Source organism: Macaca fascicularis, chromosome 14 (genome assembly GCF_037993035.2).
Source record: "Macaca fascicularis isolate 582-1 chromosome 14, T2T-MFA8v1.1".
Taxonomy (NCBI): Eukaryota; Metazoa; Chordata; class Mammalia; order Primates; family Cercopithecidae; genus Macaca; species Macaca fascicularis.
In genome coordinates, this window is record NC_088388.1 from 1,240,472 (window position 1) to 1,254,078 (window position 13,607).

The 13,607-nt window shown below is 47.0% G+C and overlaps 1 protein-coding gene and 1 long non-coding RNA gene across 7 annotated transcripts in view; one reads left to right on the forward strand and one right to left on the reverse strand.

Moving 5' to 3' along the window:
• The window catches only part of TOLLIP (toll interacting protein), a 68,343-nt gene that overhangs the window by 38,716 nt on the left and 16,020 nt on the right, over window positions 1–13,607 (forward strand). For 3 of the 5 annotated variants that reach the window (XM_074012788.1, XM_074012792.1, XM_074012795.1), the window contains exon 6: window positions 11,169–11,465. The exons of the other annotated variants lie outside the window; for them this stretch is intronic. In XM_074012788.1, the coding sequence (XP_073868889.1) occupies window positions 11,169–11,236 (68 nt within the window). In that variant the 3' untranslated portion in view covers window positions 11,237–11,465. Of the gene's footprint in view, window positions 1–11,168; window positions 11,466–13,607 lie in introns of those variants that run through there. 5 annotated transcript variants of the gene reach the window in all.
• LOC141408415 (uncharacterized) lies at window positions 6,626–11,284 on the reverse strand. 2 transcript variants are annotated; one of them, XR_012422886.1, is made up of 3 exons: window positions 11,146–11,284; window positions 9,993–10,043; window positions 6,626–6,755 (listed from the first exon to the last, which is right to left on the reverse strand). It is a non-coding gene; the product is annotated as an uncharacterized lncRNA (long non-coding RNA). The 2 variants fall into 2 exon arrangements; XR_012422887.1 differs by lacking the exon at window positions 6,626–6,755 and adding an exon at window positions 9,705–9,774.

Consider the following 13,607-nt stretch of genomic DNA (forward strand, 5'->3'; position numbering starts at 1 on the left):
GGCGCAGGGCGGGGGGTTCCAGGGCGTGGGGTGGGGGAGCAGGGCTGGGGGCTGGGTACGGGGTGGGGGTTCCAGGGCCCGCCCCGCCTGCCCGCCCCAGACGCGGGAAGCGCCCACCCTGGAGTGCTGCAGGCCGGGGCGCCGCGGGCGCCGGTGAGAGGAGCAGGGCCAGTCCTGGGGACCCGCTGCGGGGATGGGGAGCGGCTGCGAGGCGGGGTCCTGCTCCCTCCCCGCGGAAGGGGCCCCGGGACCCACTCAGACCGCGGCGCATCCCAAAGTCCCAGCGCCCCTTAGTTGGAAAAACGGGCAGAGACCCTGCAAGGGGTGGCCCGGGCACTGCGTGTCCTCTGGGGCCTTTGCCGCGGCCCCTCCTGCGCCCCGCGCCCGCCGGACATGCTCTGTGTGGGCGGGCGGCTCAGCCCTGCGCGGTGGCCCCAGGAAGTGCTGAAATGAACGAGGTCCCCTGGTTCCTGCCCGGAAGGGACCCGCAGCACCCGCAAGGTGCCCCAGGCTGGGGGTCCCAAACGCGGCTGCCAGATCCCTCCTTCCCAGCTGCAGTGGAGAAGAGCCCGCTCAGCCTGATTCCTGCCGCTGAGCAAAGGGCCACACTTCTCTTGGATTTTAGTTTTGAAAACAGTGTTCAACGCGTCTCTCCGAACTGTAGATTTCTGCAGAGCAAAGTTTATGGAAGCAAAACCCTGACACCAAGTTTTACTCGAAACGCAAAGTGCCAGGTAGGGAAGAGAAAAGGAAGGCCTGTAGGTGCGCGGCTTCCCCAGCGCTTGGAAAGTCCCTGTTACCTTAAATTTCTAGCCTCAAAAATAAAAAGCTGGTGCCACGTTCCCGGACACAGAGCCGGCCTCACTGCTGAGCGTGAGAGTCAGGCTTTAAACATCCACCTTCCCTTGTGCTGGCGGGCATCGCTGTGCAAAGCATGACACCTGACCCTGTAGGAGACCTCTCCTTACTCATCTGCAGTGTCACTGAAAGAAACTTACCTCCCGGGCCTGTTAGCTGTCAGGTATCACCAAAGTTAAAGCTCACTTAAGAGAAAATGGAAAAGTGAGAAATAGCGAAAATGACGATGCACACGCCACAAACTCAGCATGAGTTTCCTGGAGGCATGACACCGGCTTGTGATTATGACCGGCAGGCTGAGCAGTGCCCAGGGTGAGGCGTTTGCCCCAGTGCAGGCAGGAGGGGCTGTGGTGGGCTCTGCCTCTCTGAGGACCCGAGGCTTCCCCAGGGCCCTCCGTGCAGCCCCTCCTTGCTTTGTGGATTGGGTGAGACTTGGCCTTCTTTGCTGACTCACCATACGGGCCCCGCGGCCCGGGGCCGGCTCCCTCTGCCTCCTCAGTGCCCAGAAGAGGCACTGGGCCCCAGAAGAGGCTGGACGGGTCCTCAGGACCTCGATGGCCTCCACTCCGCTAGGGAGCAGATTCAGGGGGAAATGAGGAGCCCCCAGGGTCCCCCAGAACCGAGGGAAAGTTGTGGCCAGAGAGCTGCTCGCTTCCCACAGACACCACAATCACCCCTTGCAGGATAAAGTTTCGCACAAGTCGCTGAGTGCAGAGAGCCTGGGCCAGAAGGCCAGGCGAGGACCCACCCAGGCTGCTCCATCCCTCCACACTCGGTGACTGGCAACGACCTCTGGGCTTTCTACTACCTTTTGGCCCCCAACCCAGACCAAGCCCCTTCACTCTGGTGAGCCTGGCCGTGGAGATGGGTTCACCCCGATGGCTGCGTCCAAGCGTCAGCAGGGCTGGGGGAGCCCTGACAGAACGCATGTGCATGTGGCCCACCAGGCCGGGCATGTGGCGACAGGCCAGGGTCCTTTCTGGTGGGCCAGGGACTCCCAAGGCTCAGGACCAGGGTTCCACAGGGAAGGACAGCAGGGCCCCAGCTGGATCCCGCATCCGGGGCTGGGGCATGGGAAGAGAAAGTTTCGGGAGCTGAGACTGGGTCCTTAACTCCAGAGTCCAGAGGGAAGGGCCAAGGGCCAGGTAAGGACCCACAGAGGCAGGACGGTCTTCAGCACAGACACCTCATCGTTAAGCTGCTCCTCATGACGCTGTGGGACTTTGGACATGCTCTCCTTGACTGTGGAGAGGAAATGGAGCCGGGGGGATGTAGCTGGTCCCAGTGGAGAGAGTGAGCTTGGAGAGAGTGTGTCCAGGCACAGGCTCCAGGGGGAGAGGGAGAGTAGGACTGAGCCCTCCTCTGCCCACAGAGCCTTAGCCCTCTCAGTGGGGACCACAGGGCCTGGGCACATCAACCAGTGCTGGCAGAGTCCCAAGGCCTCTCTCAGAAGAGCTTTGGTCAGAGGTCATTAGAAGCCAAGGGGTGTGTGTCTGTGTTGTACAGATACTGGAGCAGATGCACAGCCCAAAGGGGTGGGTTTACAGCGCTTGGGCGGCCCCTCCCAGGAGTCTCCAGGGCCCCTTGATGTGGACACAGCACAGCTGGCTCCTTGCAAGGTGTGAGTGGGCAGAACTGGCAGGTCCTGCTATACCTCTGAGGCCTGTATCCTCTCTTGAAAGGGGACACCTCATCCCAGAAATCCAGCAAGGTGGATTTATTGAGACCGTCCCACTGAAAAGAGCCCAAAATGATGGATACCGTATGTTTTTAAATTCTTCTTGGAGTTTTTGAAAAGATGACAAAGGAAAGGGGAACCCACAGAGGCGATTACAGCAAACTTAAGCTTCAGTCCAGGTGGTCTTGTGGGGATGGAGGGTGGAGATCTACAATGTTCATGGATTGAAATAGTCAATATGTAAAGATGTCAGCTTCTCTCAAATTAATTTAGTCAGTATAATCCCAAAGTCCCAGCAAGCCCTGTTTTGTTGTATTGTTTTTTTGTAAAGCTTGATAAGTTAATTCTCAATAGCTAGGAAGAGTCAAGACATTCTTGTAAAAGAAGCACAAAATGTGAAAGCTTGCTCAAATAGATATCAAGGCTGGGCACAGTGGCTCACACCTGTCATCCCAGCACTTTGGGAGGCCAAGGCAGGGGAATCACTAAGTTCAGGAGTTTGAGAGCAGCCTGACCAACATGGCTCACCTCTACTAAAAATGCAAAATTAGCTGGGTGTGGTGGCGGGCACCTGTAATCTGTTACTCAGGAGGCTGAGGCAGGAGAATCGCTAGAACCCAGGAGGTGGAGGTCACAGTGAGCTGAGATCACGCCATTGCACTCCAGCCTGGGCAACAGAGTGAGACTCTGTCTCAAAAAAAAAAAAAAAAAATAGGCCAGGTGCAGTGGCTCACACCTGTAATCCCAGCACTTTGGGAGGCCAAGGTGGGCAGATCACTAGGTCAGGAGTTTGAGACTAGCTTGGCCAACATAGTGAAACCCCGTCTCTACCAAAAATACAAAAAATTAGCTGGGCATGGTGGCAGGTGCCTGTAATCCCAGCTGCTTTGGAGGCTGAGGCAGGAGAATCGCTTGAAGCTGGGAGTCGGAGGTTGCAGCGAGCCGAGATCGTGCCACTGCACTCCAGCCTGGAGGACAGTGCAAGACTCTGCCTCAAAAAAAAAAAAAAAAAGATATCAGGACTAGCAAGACTATTGTCTACAGTAAGACAATAAAGAGTCCAGGGAACAACACAGAGCCTGCAGAGATGACAGGGTGGGCAACAGGTGGCCTTTTTAGTACATGACATTGGGCCAAGCAGCAAGATCTATGAAATAAAATGGAGTCAGACCCCTACTTAATGCCACTTTCATACACCAGTTCTGGGTGGACTCAAAATTTAAAGGCAGAAGGCAACATTGCAGAGCTTTTAGGAAATAATTCAGAAGACAATATTCCTGAACCCAGGGCAGAGAAAGGTTTTCTTAAATAAGACTGAGAGGCACTAGCCATGAAGGACTGAGTCGTTAAAGTAGCAACTTCTGTATTGTGACCTGTGGATTTCTGTTCGGTGTGTTTCTTATTTGGATATAACAGGGCTTGTAGGCCAGGCATGGTGCCTCACACCTGTAATCCCAGCACTTTGGGAGGCTGAGGTGGGCAGATCACAAGGTCAGGAGTTCCAGACCAGCCTGACCAACATGATGAAACCCTCTCTCTACTAAAAATACAAAAATTAGCCAGACGTGGTGGCAGATGCCTGTAATCCCAGCTAATCGGGAGGGTGAGGCAGGAGAATCACCTGAATCCAGGAGGCAAAGGTTGTAGTGAGCCAAGATCATGCCACTGCACTCCAGCCTGGGCTACAGAGCGAGGTTTCGTCTCAGAAAAAAAAAAAAAGAGAAGGGGCAATTCTGGAGGCCTGGGGTCCGGCCAGATAGATTTCTGTTGTACTCTCAGACCACGGTTACATTAAATTAGAAATCAATAATATGAAGGTAGCTGGAAAAGATGACTGGAAAGATTATACTGAATGGACTCTCTACAGAGGAGGGGCAGAGTTAAGTGAATGAGTTAAGTGAATGTTCTAAGTGTAGACTGTAAAGAAAATTCTGACTTAAATGTTAGATGCTCCAAGTAATTGCTCACATTCCCTTAGATAGCTGATGCCAACGTCCAGAGCTTGATATGCATGGACCCTGACCCTGTGAATCACCTGGGTGAGGTCATCTGCCTGTGGAACCATCATTGCTTCCAGCCCCGTTCCACGTTGTCATGGGCGTTCCACTGCCCTTGGTCTTTCTATTTCTAGATTTCAACTCATAATGGCACACATGGGTCTGAGTAGTCATGGAACATTCTAGTGTACCAAGAGCCCCAGACAAGTTTTCTGCATAACTTTCAGTGGGATTCTTGAGTAATAATGATACAAAACATCTTTGAGAGCTTAATATGTGCCACCACCACACCTGGCTAATTTTTTGTATTTTTAGTAGAGATGGAGTTTCACCGTGTTAACCAGGATGGTCTCGATCTCCTTACCTTGTGATCCGCCAGCCTCGGCCTCCCAAAGTGTTGGGATTACAGATGTGAGCCACCACGCCCGGCCAGCAAGACTTTTAATGGCAGTCTTGCAAGATCAGATGTCTGGTAGACAGGCACACCTGGGGCAGTTACAGCAGGTAATTGATCTCCTAGCACACAAACCCTCTCCCAGGTCCTCATTGGTCGAGTACTACGGAGTTACAATCTTCCCCGACATCACCTGAGTTTCATTTTCCCCCTTATAAGGTTATACCCCGTCCCCTTCCCCACTTAAGTTTTGATTTGCCAATAATGAAACTTTCTTCATTTTTATGGCCGACCCCCCCTCTACATTCTGTTCGCTTATCGTGACCTTCCAGGTGCATGAGCCGTATGGTTTGTTCCATCCACAGACTGGCTGCCAGTGCTTAGATTTATCATGCCTTGAAAATGGACCATTCGGCCGGGCACGGTGGCTCAAGCCTGTAATCCCAGTACTTTGGGAGGCCGAGGCGGGTGGATCACGAGGTCAGGATATCGAAACTATCCTGGCTAACATGGTGAAACCCCGTCTCTACTAAAAATACAAAAAAAAAAAAAAAAAATAGCCGGGCGTGGTGGCGGGCGCCTGTAGTCTCAGCTACTTGGGAGGCTGAGGCGGGAGAATGGCGTGAACCTGGGAGGCGGAGCTTGCAGTGAGCCGAGATCACGCCACTGCACTCCAGCCTGGGAGACACAGCGAGACTCCGTCTCAAAAAAAAAAAAAAAAAAGAAAATGGACCATTAGGCCGGGCGCAGTGACTCAAGCCTATAATCCCAGCACTTTGGGAGGCTGAGACGGGCGGATCACGAGGTCAGGAGTTCGAGACCATCCTGGCTAACACGGTGAAACCCTGCCTCTACTAAAAAATACAAAAAACTAGCCGGGTGAGGTGGCGGGTGCCTGTAGTTCCAGCTACTCAGGAGGCTGAGGCAGGAGAATGGCGTGAACCCGGGAGGCAGAGCTTGCAGTGAGCTGAGATCCGGCCACTGCACTCCAGCCTGGGCGACAGAGTGAGACTCCGTCTCAAAAAAAAAAAAAAGAAAATGGACCATTAAAATGTTTTCTCACAATACGATAAAGAAAACAACACTGACATACCAATTTACATCCTTCAGAATAGTAAAAATTAGAAAGGGGTTGGATATCAAGTTTGGGTGGGAATTGATGAGAAGGGAGGCTCTTGTATCCCTGAGTAGGAACTGGTGGAGGATCTCTGAGAAGTAATGTGGACATGCTTAGTAAAAGTAAATGTGCTCTGTGAGCGCTGTCTCTTGAGAGCATACCCTGTAAACATGCTCACATTGACTCACCCGGGAATGCATTCAAGGTTGTTTTTGCACAGCTATTTGTGTAGCAGAAGTTGGTAGCCTAATTATTCATCTTTAGAAGAATTAATAAACAAAATGTGACAAGTATACACTTTGGAACACTGTGCAGTGCAGAGAGACAATAAAGTCGGTGTTCACAGAACCACTTGCATATGTTTATAAAATCCAGGAAAATATCTTAAGCCGCAGTTTTCAAGACATCAGACTTAAAAGACAGTAAAGTTCGGCAATACCCAAGAGAGAAAGCAAGTGAGGTGAGCCCTGTGATTGCCTCTGTATACCACCTAGAGAGTTTCCAGGCTGCAGCACAGGGATGTGTAACACAGGCAAAGACACGTGGTCTCCCTGAGCTGAGGACACTTCGCTGGGAGTCCAGGGAGGACAGGAAAGCTGGAGTTCTCAGGGCAGAGTGCCAGGGAGGAGAGAGCTGCACAGTGAAAGAGGAACAGAGGCCTGCGGAGGCTCCTTCTGGCGTCTTCAGCTCAGTACTGATGAGTACATGCATCTGATGAAGCCAGCCAAGGAAAGAATTTCAGAAATAACATTGCTAGCTAACACAGGGCCAGGAATAGTTCCTATTCCCACCATTTAGAGTGAAAAACCACAGAATTGACAGGATACCAAGTAGAGTACTCAGAAGTGTTTTGCCTTCACATTGCCAGGGATAAGTGGGCCATTTTATAATGATAATGGGATAAATAAATCAGGAGGACATATAAATCCTAAATGTTTGTACACTTAGTTATAGAGTTTCAAAATACTTTTAAAGTTTTGCTTCAAAAGACCAAAATCTGATGGAACTGCAAGGAGAAGCAGGCAAATTCACAACTGTAGCTGGAGATTTCAACAGTCTTTTCTCAGCATTCCATAAAACAAATAGAGAAGCTTAGTTCAGGTAGAAGATTTGAACAACACTATCAAACAACTTGATCCAGCTGACATTTATAGAAAACTCCACCCAACACCAGCAGAATACATTGAATGTGTATCAAGATAGACCACATTCTGGGCCAGAAAAGAAGTCTAAAATGAGTATGTTCTCTGACCAAAATGGAATTAAATTAGAAATCAACAGTAAAAAGCTATCTGCAAAATTCCCATTATATTTGGAAACTAACATACTACTAAATATCCCATGTGTCAAAGAAGAAATCAAAAGGAAAATTAGGTAGTGTTTTGAACTGAATGAAGATAAAAACATATATTATGTTTTGTGGGATGCAGCTAATGCTGTATTTAAGGGGAAATTCATAGCACTAAATATCTACATTAAAAAAGAGGGAAGGTCTCAAATAACTGATATTAGCATTTTTCTTTAGACATAGAAAAAGAAGAGCAAATTAAGTTCTAAGGAAGCAGAGAATGATAAATAAAGGTCACAGCAGAAATCAAATGAACTAGAAAACAGAAAGACCACAGAGAAAATCAGTAAAAACCAAAGCTCATTTTTGAGAAGGTCAATAAAATTGATAAACCTCTGGGTAGACTGAGCAGGAAAAACAATATAGGAAACACAAATTACCAGTACCAGGAATGAGAAAGGAGGCATCATTACAGATTCTACACACATTAAAAGAATAATAAGGGAATGTTATGAACAGCTTTACTTAAGTGCAACAAAATGAAATAGACATATTTCTTGAATGACAAATTATCAAAACTCACTCCAGAAAAAATAGAAAAAATATTCCTTTATTTATTAAAGAAGTTAAAAAAAAAAAAAAAAAAACACCTTTCTACAAAGAAAACTCCAGACTCAAAGGCTTCACTGGTGAATCTCAAATAATAAGAAGTCTCAAACATATACAAATATTTGAGAAAGAAATAACACCAATTTTACAGAGACTCTTCCAGAAAATAGTGTAGGAGGAAATACTTTCCAACTCATTCCATGAAGCCATAGCATATGCTGGTACTATCGTCAGACAAATACATGGTAAGAAAAGAAAAGAGCAAACCAATAGCCTTCACAAACCCACACACAAAATTCTCAACAAAAATGTGAGCAAATTGAATTTATCAGTGTAGAGTAAGGATAATACATCATGACAAAGTGGCATTTATTTCAGGAATGCAAGAGTGGTTTAGCATTTGAAAATTATCCTGCAATGTAATTTACCACATTAATAGAAAAACCAGATGATCATCAGAATAGAGGCAGAAAAAGCATTTGACAAAATCCAAAATCCATTCCAGATATTAGCTTTCTGCAACATAGGAATAGAAGGGAATTCCCTCAATCTGATAAAGGGCATCTGCAAAAAACATACAGCTGACATTGTACCCAATCGTGAAAGAAGGAATGCTTTCCCCTAAGATCCTAAGATCAGGAGCAAGGCAAGGATGTCCACTTTAATTACTTCTACTAAACCCTGCAATGCAGGCTAAACCCTGCAATGCAGGCTAGAGACAGGACAATCAGGCAAGAAAAAGAAAAAAAGGTGCCCAGTTGAAAAATAAGGAAAACTGTCTTCATTCACAGACAAATGATTGCCTACGTAGAAAATCCTACAAAATCTGTAGAATGCAGTAGCTACTAGAAGTAATTAGTGAGTTTAGCAAGTTTGCAGACTTTAAGGGAAGTAAAAAAAAAAAAAAAAAAAAAAAAGACAAAGAAAAAGAAGGACGCAATTGGAACAGTTAAGCTAATTTATTTCAAGAGATATTATAAAATGACAGTCCTCAAGCCAGTGTGGCACTGATGATGTCAGTATCAACAGTAGGTCGGCAGGACAACATAGAGTACAGAAACAGATTCACAGATCTGTGGTTAATTGTTTAAACATGGTTAATTGTGGTTTAAAAATGCATAGCATAAAATGTACCACCTTAATCATTTTTTTTTTCAGTCTTACTCTGTTACCTAGGCTGGAGTGTGGTGGCATAATCATGGCTCACTGCAGCCTTGATCTCCTGGGCTCACGTGATCCTCCCATCTCAGCCTCCCAAGTTGCTGGGACCACTGTGCTTGGCTAATTGGTCTTTTTTTTTTTTTTTTTTTTTTTAGTAGAGATGACGTCTCACTATGATGCCCAGGCTGGTCTTGAACTCCCCGGCTCAAGTGATCTTTCTGCTTCGGCCTCCCAAAGTGGTGTGAGCCACTGCACTAGGCCTTACTCATTTTTAAGCGTATATTTAAGTAGTGTTAAATATATTCATATTTTTTGTACAACCAAGCTCCAAAACGTTTTCATCTTGCAAACAACAACTCCCCATTTCCCCTCCTCTGGTCGCTGGTAACCGACATTCTACTCTCTGTTTCTATGAATTTGACCACTTAGAACTTTGGGAGGCTGAGGCAGGCGGATCACAAGGTCAGGAGATCAAGACCATCTTGGCTAACACCGGTGAAACCCCGTCTCCACTAAAAATACAAAAAATTAGCTGGGCGTGGTGACGGGCGCCTGTAGTCCCAGCTACTCAGGAGGCTGAGGCGGGAAAATGGTGTGAACCCGGGAGGCAGAGCTTGTAGTGAGCTGAGATCGCGCCACTGCACTCCAGCCTGGGCAGCAGCAAGACTCTATCTCAAAAAAAAAAAAAAAAAAAAAAGGGAAGAAGAAAGAAAAGAAGAAAACCTGATGTTAGTGGAGTCGGATAGTATTTATCTTTTAGTGACTGACTCATTTCATGAAGATGAACCCCTAGATTCATTCACACTATAACATGTGTGAGAATTTCCTTCCTTTTTAAGGCTGAATAATGTCCCATTGTAAGCATGTTTCACATTTATTTTTCCGCTCACCTGTCGATGGACGTTTGGGATGGTTTCACCTCTTGGTTGTTGTGAATAATTCTGGATGAATAAATTTTCAACAAAAGTGTCAAGGCAGTTCAGCAGAGAAAGGAAGGTCTTTTCAACAAACGGTGCTACAGCAATTGTATATCCACACGCAAAACCATAACTTTGATCGGTATTTCACATCATGAAAAAAATTAACTGAAAATTAATCATATAGATCTAGGTATAAAATGTAAATATATAAGTATTAGTGAAGAAAACAGTAGAAAATCTTTGTACTCTCGGATGAAGTAAAGATTTTCTAGATACAATGGGAAAAGCAAAATCTATAAGAGAAAAAATGATAAATCATACTTCATTAAGTAGAATAACTTTTGTTCTCCTAAAGATGCTAAGAGAATAAAAAGACAAGCCATAGACCAAGAAAATATTTGCAAATTGTATATCCAATAAGGACGTGTATGTAGAATATATCGAGAACTCTTTAAACTCAACAGCAGGAAAACCAACAACCCAACTAAAAATGGGCAAAAGATTGGAACAGACACTTCAAGGAAGACACAGAAGTGGCAAAGAGGCCGGGCGGTGGCTCACGCCTGCAATCCCAGCACTTTGGGAGGCTGAGGCAGGTGGATCACCTGAGGTCAGGAATTTGAGATGAGCCTGACCAACATGGTGAAACCCTGTCTCTACTAAAAATGCAAAAAAATTAGCCAGGCGTGGTGGCAGGCGCCTATAATCCCAGCTATTCAGGAGGCTGAGGCAGGAGAATCACTTCAATCTGGGAGGTGGAGGTTGCAGTGAGCCAAGATCATGCCACTGCACTCCAGCCTGGGAGACAGAGCGAGACTGTATCTCAAAAAAAAAAAAAAAAAAAAAAAAAAAGTGGCAAAGAAGCACATGAAAGCATGCTCAGCATGTCCGTCATCAGAGAAACGCAAACTAAAAGCACAGCAAGCTGCCACCGCATGCCTATTCCAGCACGACATTAAAAACGCTGGCTACACCAACGGCTGCTGGGGACGTGGAGGAGCTGGATCTCCCATCACTGATGCTGGGAAAGCAAAACGGTGCGGCTGCTTTGGAAGACAGTTTTGTAGTTTCTTAAAAGGTTTTGTATTCTTGTTACTGAGTTTCTGAAAAAGTTAACACCCACCTGCTGTACGATTCCTCTCCTAGGCCTTTCGCTGGGAAATATGAAAATGCCTTGTCGCTGTGAAGGATGTCCACGGCTGCTTTATTTGTAATGGTCTCAAACTGGGAACAACCCGATGTCCATTGATGTGGAAACAGATAATCCGTGCTATGTCCAACCAGTGGAGTTCCATTCCGTCACAAAAAGGAGTGAATTATCCGCACGCACAACATGAAAGAATCTCAAAATTACTTTGCCGAATGAGGGAAGCCGGCATCACATGACAGAGTAAACACTGTAAGAGATTCCATGTGTTCAAAACATGGGGAGATGCAAACTGACCTATCGTGTTAGTCGGTTCTTGCACTGCTATAAAGAAATACCTGAGACTGTGTAATTTATTTAAAAAAAAAAAAAAAAGACTTAATTGTAGGCTGTACAGGAAACATGGTGGTTTCTGCTTCTGGGGAGGCCTCAGGAAACGCACAATCATGGCGGAAGGCAAAGGGGGACCTGGCAGGTCAGGTCACGTGGCTGCAGCAGGAGCAAGAGAGGGGGTGGGGAGGTGCCACACACTTTTAAACAAGTAGATCTCACGAGAACTCACTATCATGACGACAGCTCCCAGTGGGGACAGTGCTAAACCGTGAGGAGCCACCCCCAAGGTCTAATCACTTCCCACCAGGCCCCACCTCCAGCACTGGGGATAACAATTTGACATGAGAGTTGGGTGGGGACACAGATCCGAACCATTACCACCTGTGAAAACAGAAGCCAGGTCAGTGGGCTGCAGAGAGAGGGTGGAGGGAGAGGGCAGGAGTAAGGTGAGTGGCTCTGGAGGCTTGTTGGGGGGGGGGGGTCTGTTCATTATCTCGATTGTGGTGATGCTTTTGGTGTCATTTGCAAAAGGCAAAATGTATCAACCGATAACACTTTAGATAAGTGCGGCTTGTATGCAACTCATACTTGAGCTAGCTGCTGAAAGAGAGATGTATATCCACAAAACACCACGCACAGGAAGATGCCCGCGTAGTTAAGGGACTGGGGCACAAACGTCAGCATTGAACCAGGGGCTGAGTTCTGCAGCCGGAGTGGAGCCCCACAGCGGGAAGCAAGCTGAATACACACAGAGACCATTAGGACCATGCAATGGCACAGTGGCCACAGCCGCCGAGAGCGCCAGACAGGGGCCAGCAGCGCAGCAGGAGCTACACCAAAGGGCTGCCCCGTCCAGGAGAAGTCTAGAAACCACAGCCAAGGACTGGCCCTGAATATCTCATTCTGGAAGCAATTCCAAGGGAAGCCCAGCCTTGGCGGCTCAGCAGAGGTGACTCAGAGCAGTGGTCCATCCTGCCATGCACAGACCAGCAGTCCTCCCTGGGCAGAGGAACTTCAGAATGCACCAAATTCATGCACTTGGTTCAAGCAGTTTCAGAAAGTTGCAGTCTGCTTGCTCTCTCTCCCAGGTGAGCTTTAGGCAAAGATGTTCTTTTGAGGTACCAGATATGTCCTCTCCTTGCTCCCAGTAAAGGTGGCTGAGAGCTGCTGCCAGACACTGAAGCCCTTGACCACGTGGGCACTGCTCATGGGACGTCCTCAGAATTGTCCCTAAAGGACGTCCCTGGAGAGCCACCAGGGAGCCTGTCCACCTCCTAGCTGGCTCGGCCAGCCCCAATTTCAGCACACAGGGTTCCTCCACCTCTCAGCTCTCATGAGTGATGCTGTTGTGAACATGCAACATGGGTATGCAAATATTTCCTTGAGACCCTGCCTTCAATGAGATGTCATTCCTTTTTATGGCCGGATAATACTCGGTTGTGTAGATTCAGCCCATGTTTCATCAGTTGATGGACATGTAGGTTAATTTCACATTGGGATATTATAAATAATGCTGCTAATTTTTGTGGACAGTTTTTTGGGGGACAGGTCTGTGGACAGGTTTTTATGTGGACACACTTTCAGTTCTTTTGGGCATATATGTAGGAGCGGAATTGCTGGGTCATGTGACAACTCCATGCGTAACCTTTGGAACAACTGCCTGACTCTGTTTTCCATGGTGTCCACACCATTTTACATTCCCTCCAGTGATGAATGAAGCTTCCAATTTCTCCAGTCCCCACCAACACTTGCTGTTTTCCAGTTTAAACAAAATTATTAACAGAGATTGTAGCCACCCTAGTGGGTGCATTTCCCTGAAGGCTAGTGATGTGCAGCATGTTTTTGTGTTGATCTGTCATCTGTGCATCTTCTTGGAAAAATGTGTATTCACATGCTTTGCCATTTTTTAATTGAGCTGTCCTTTCATTGTCAAGTTGTAATTGTTCTTTGTGTCATGTGACCCCCTTTATATACGCCAGATACAAGTCTCTTATAGACAAGTGATTTGCAAATATTTTCTCCCATTTTGCAGATTGTTTTTTGGTTTTCTTGATGATGTCCTTTGAAGCACGAATTTTTTTGATTTTGAGGAATTCAGTTTATCT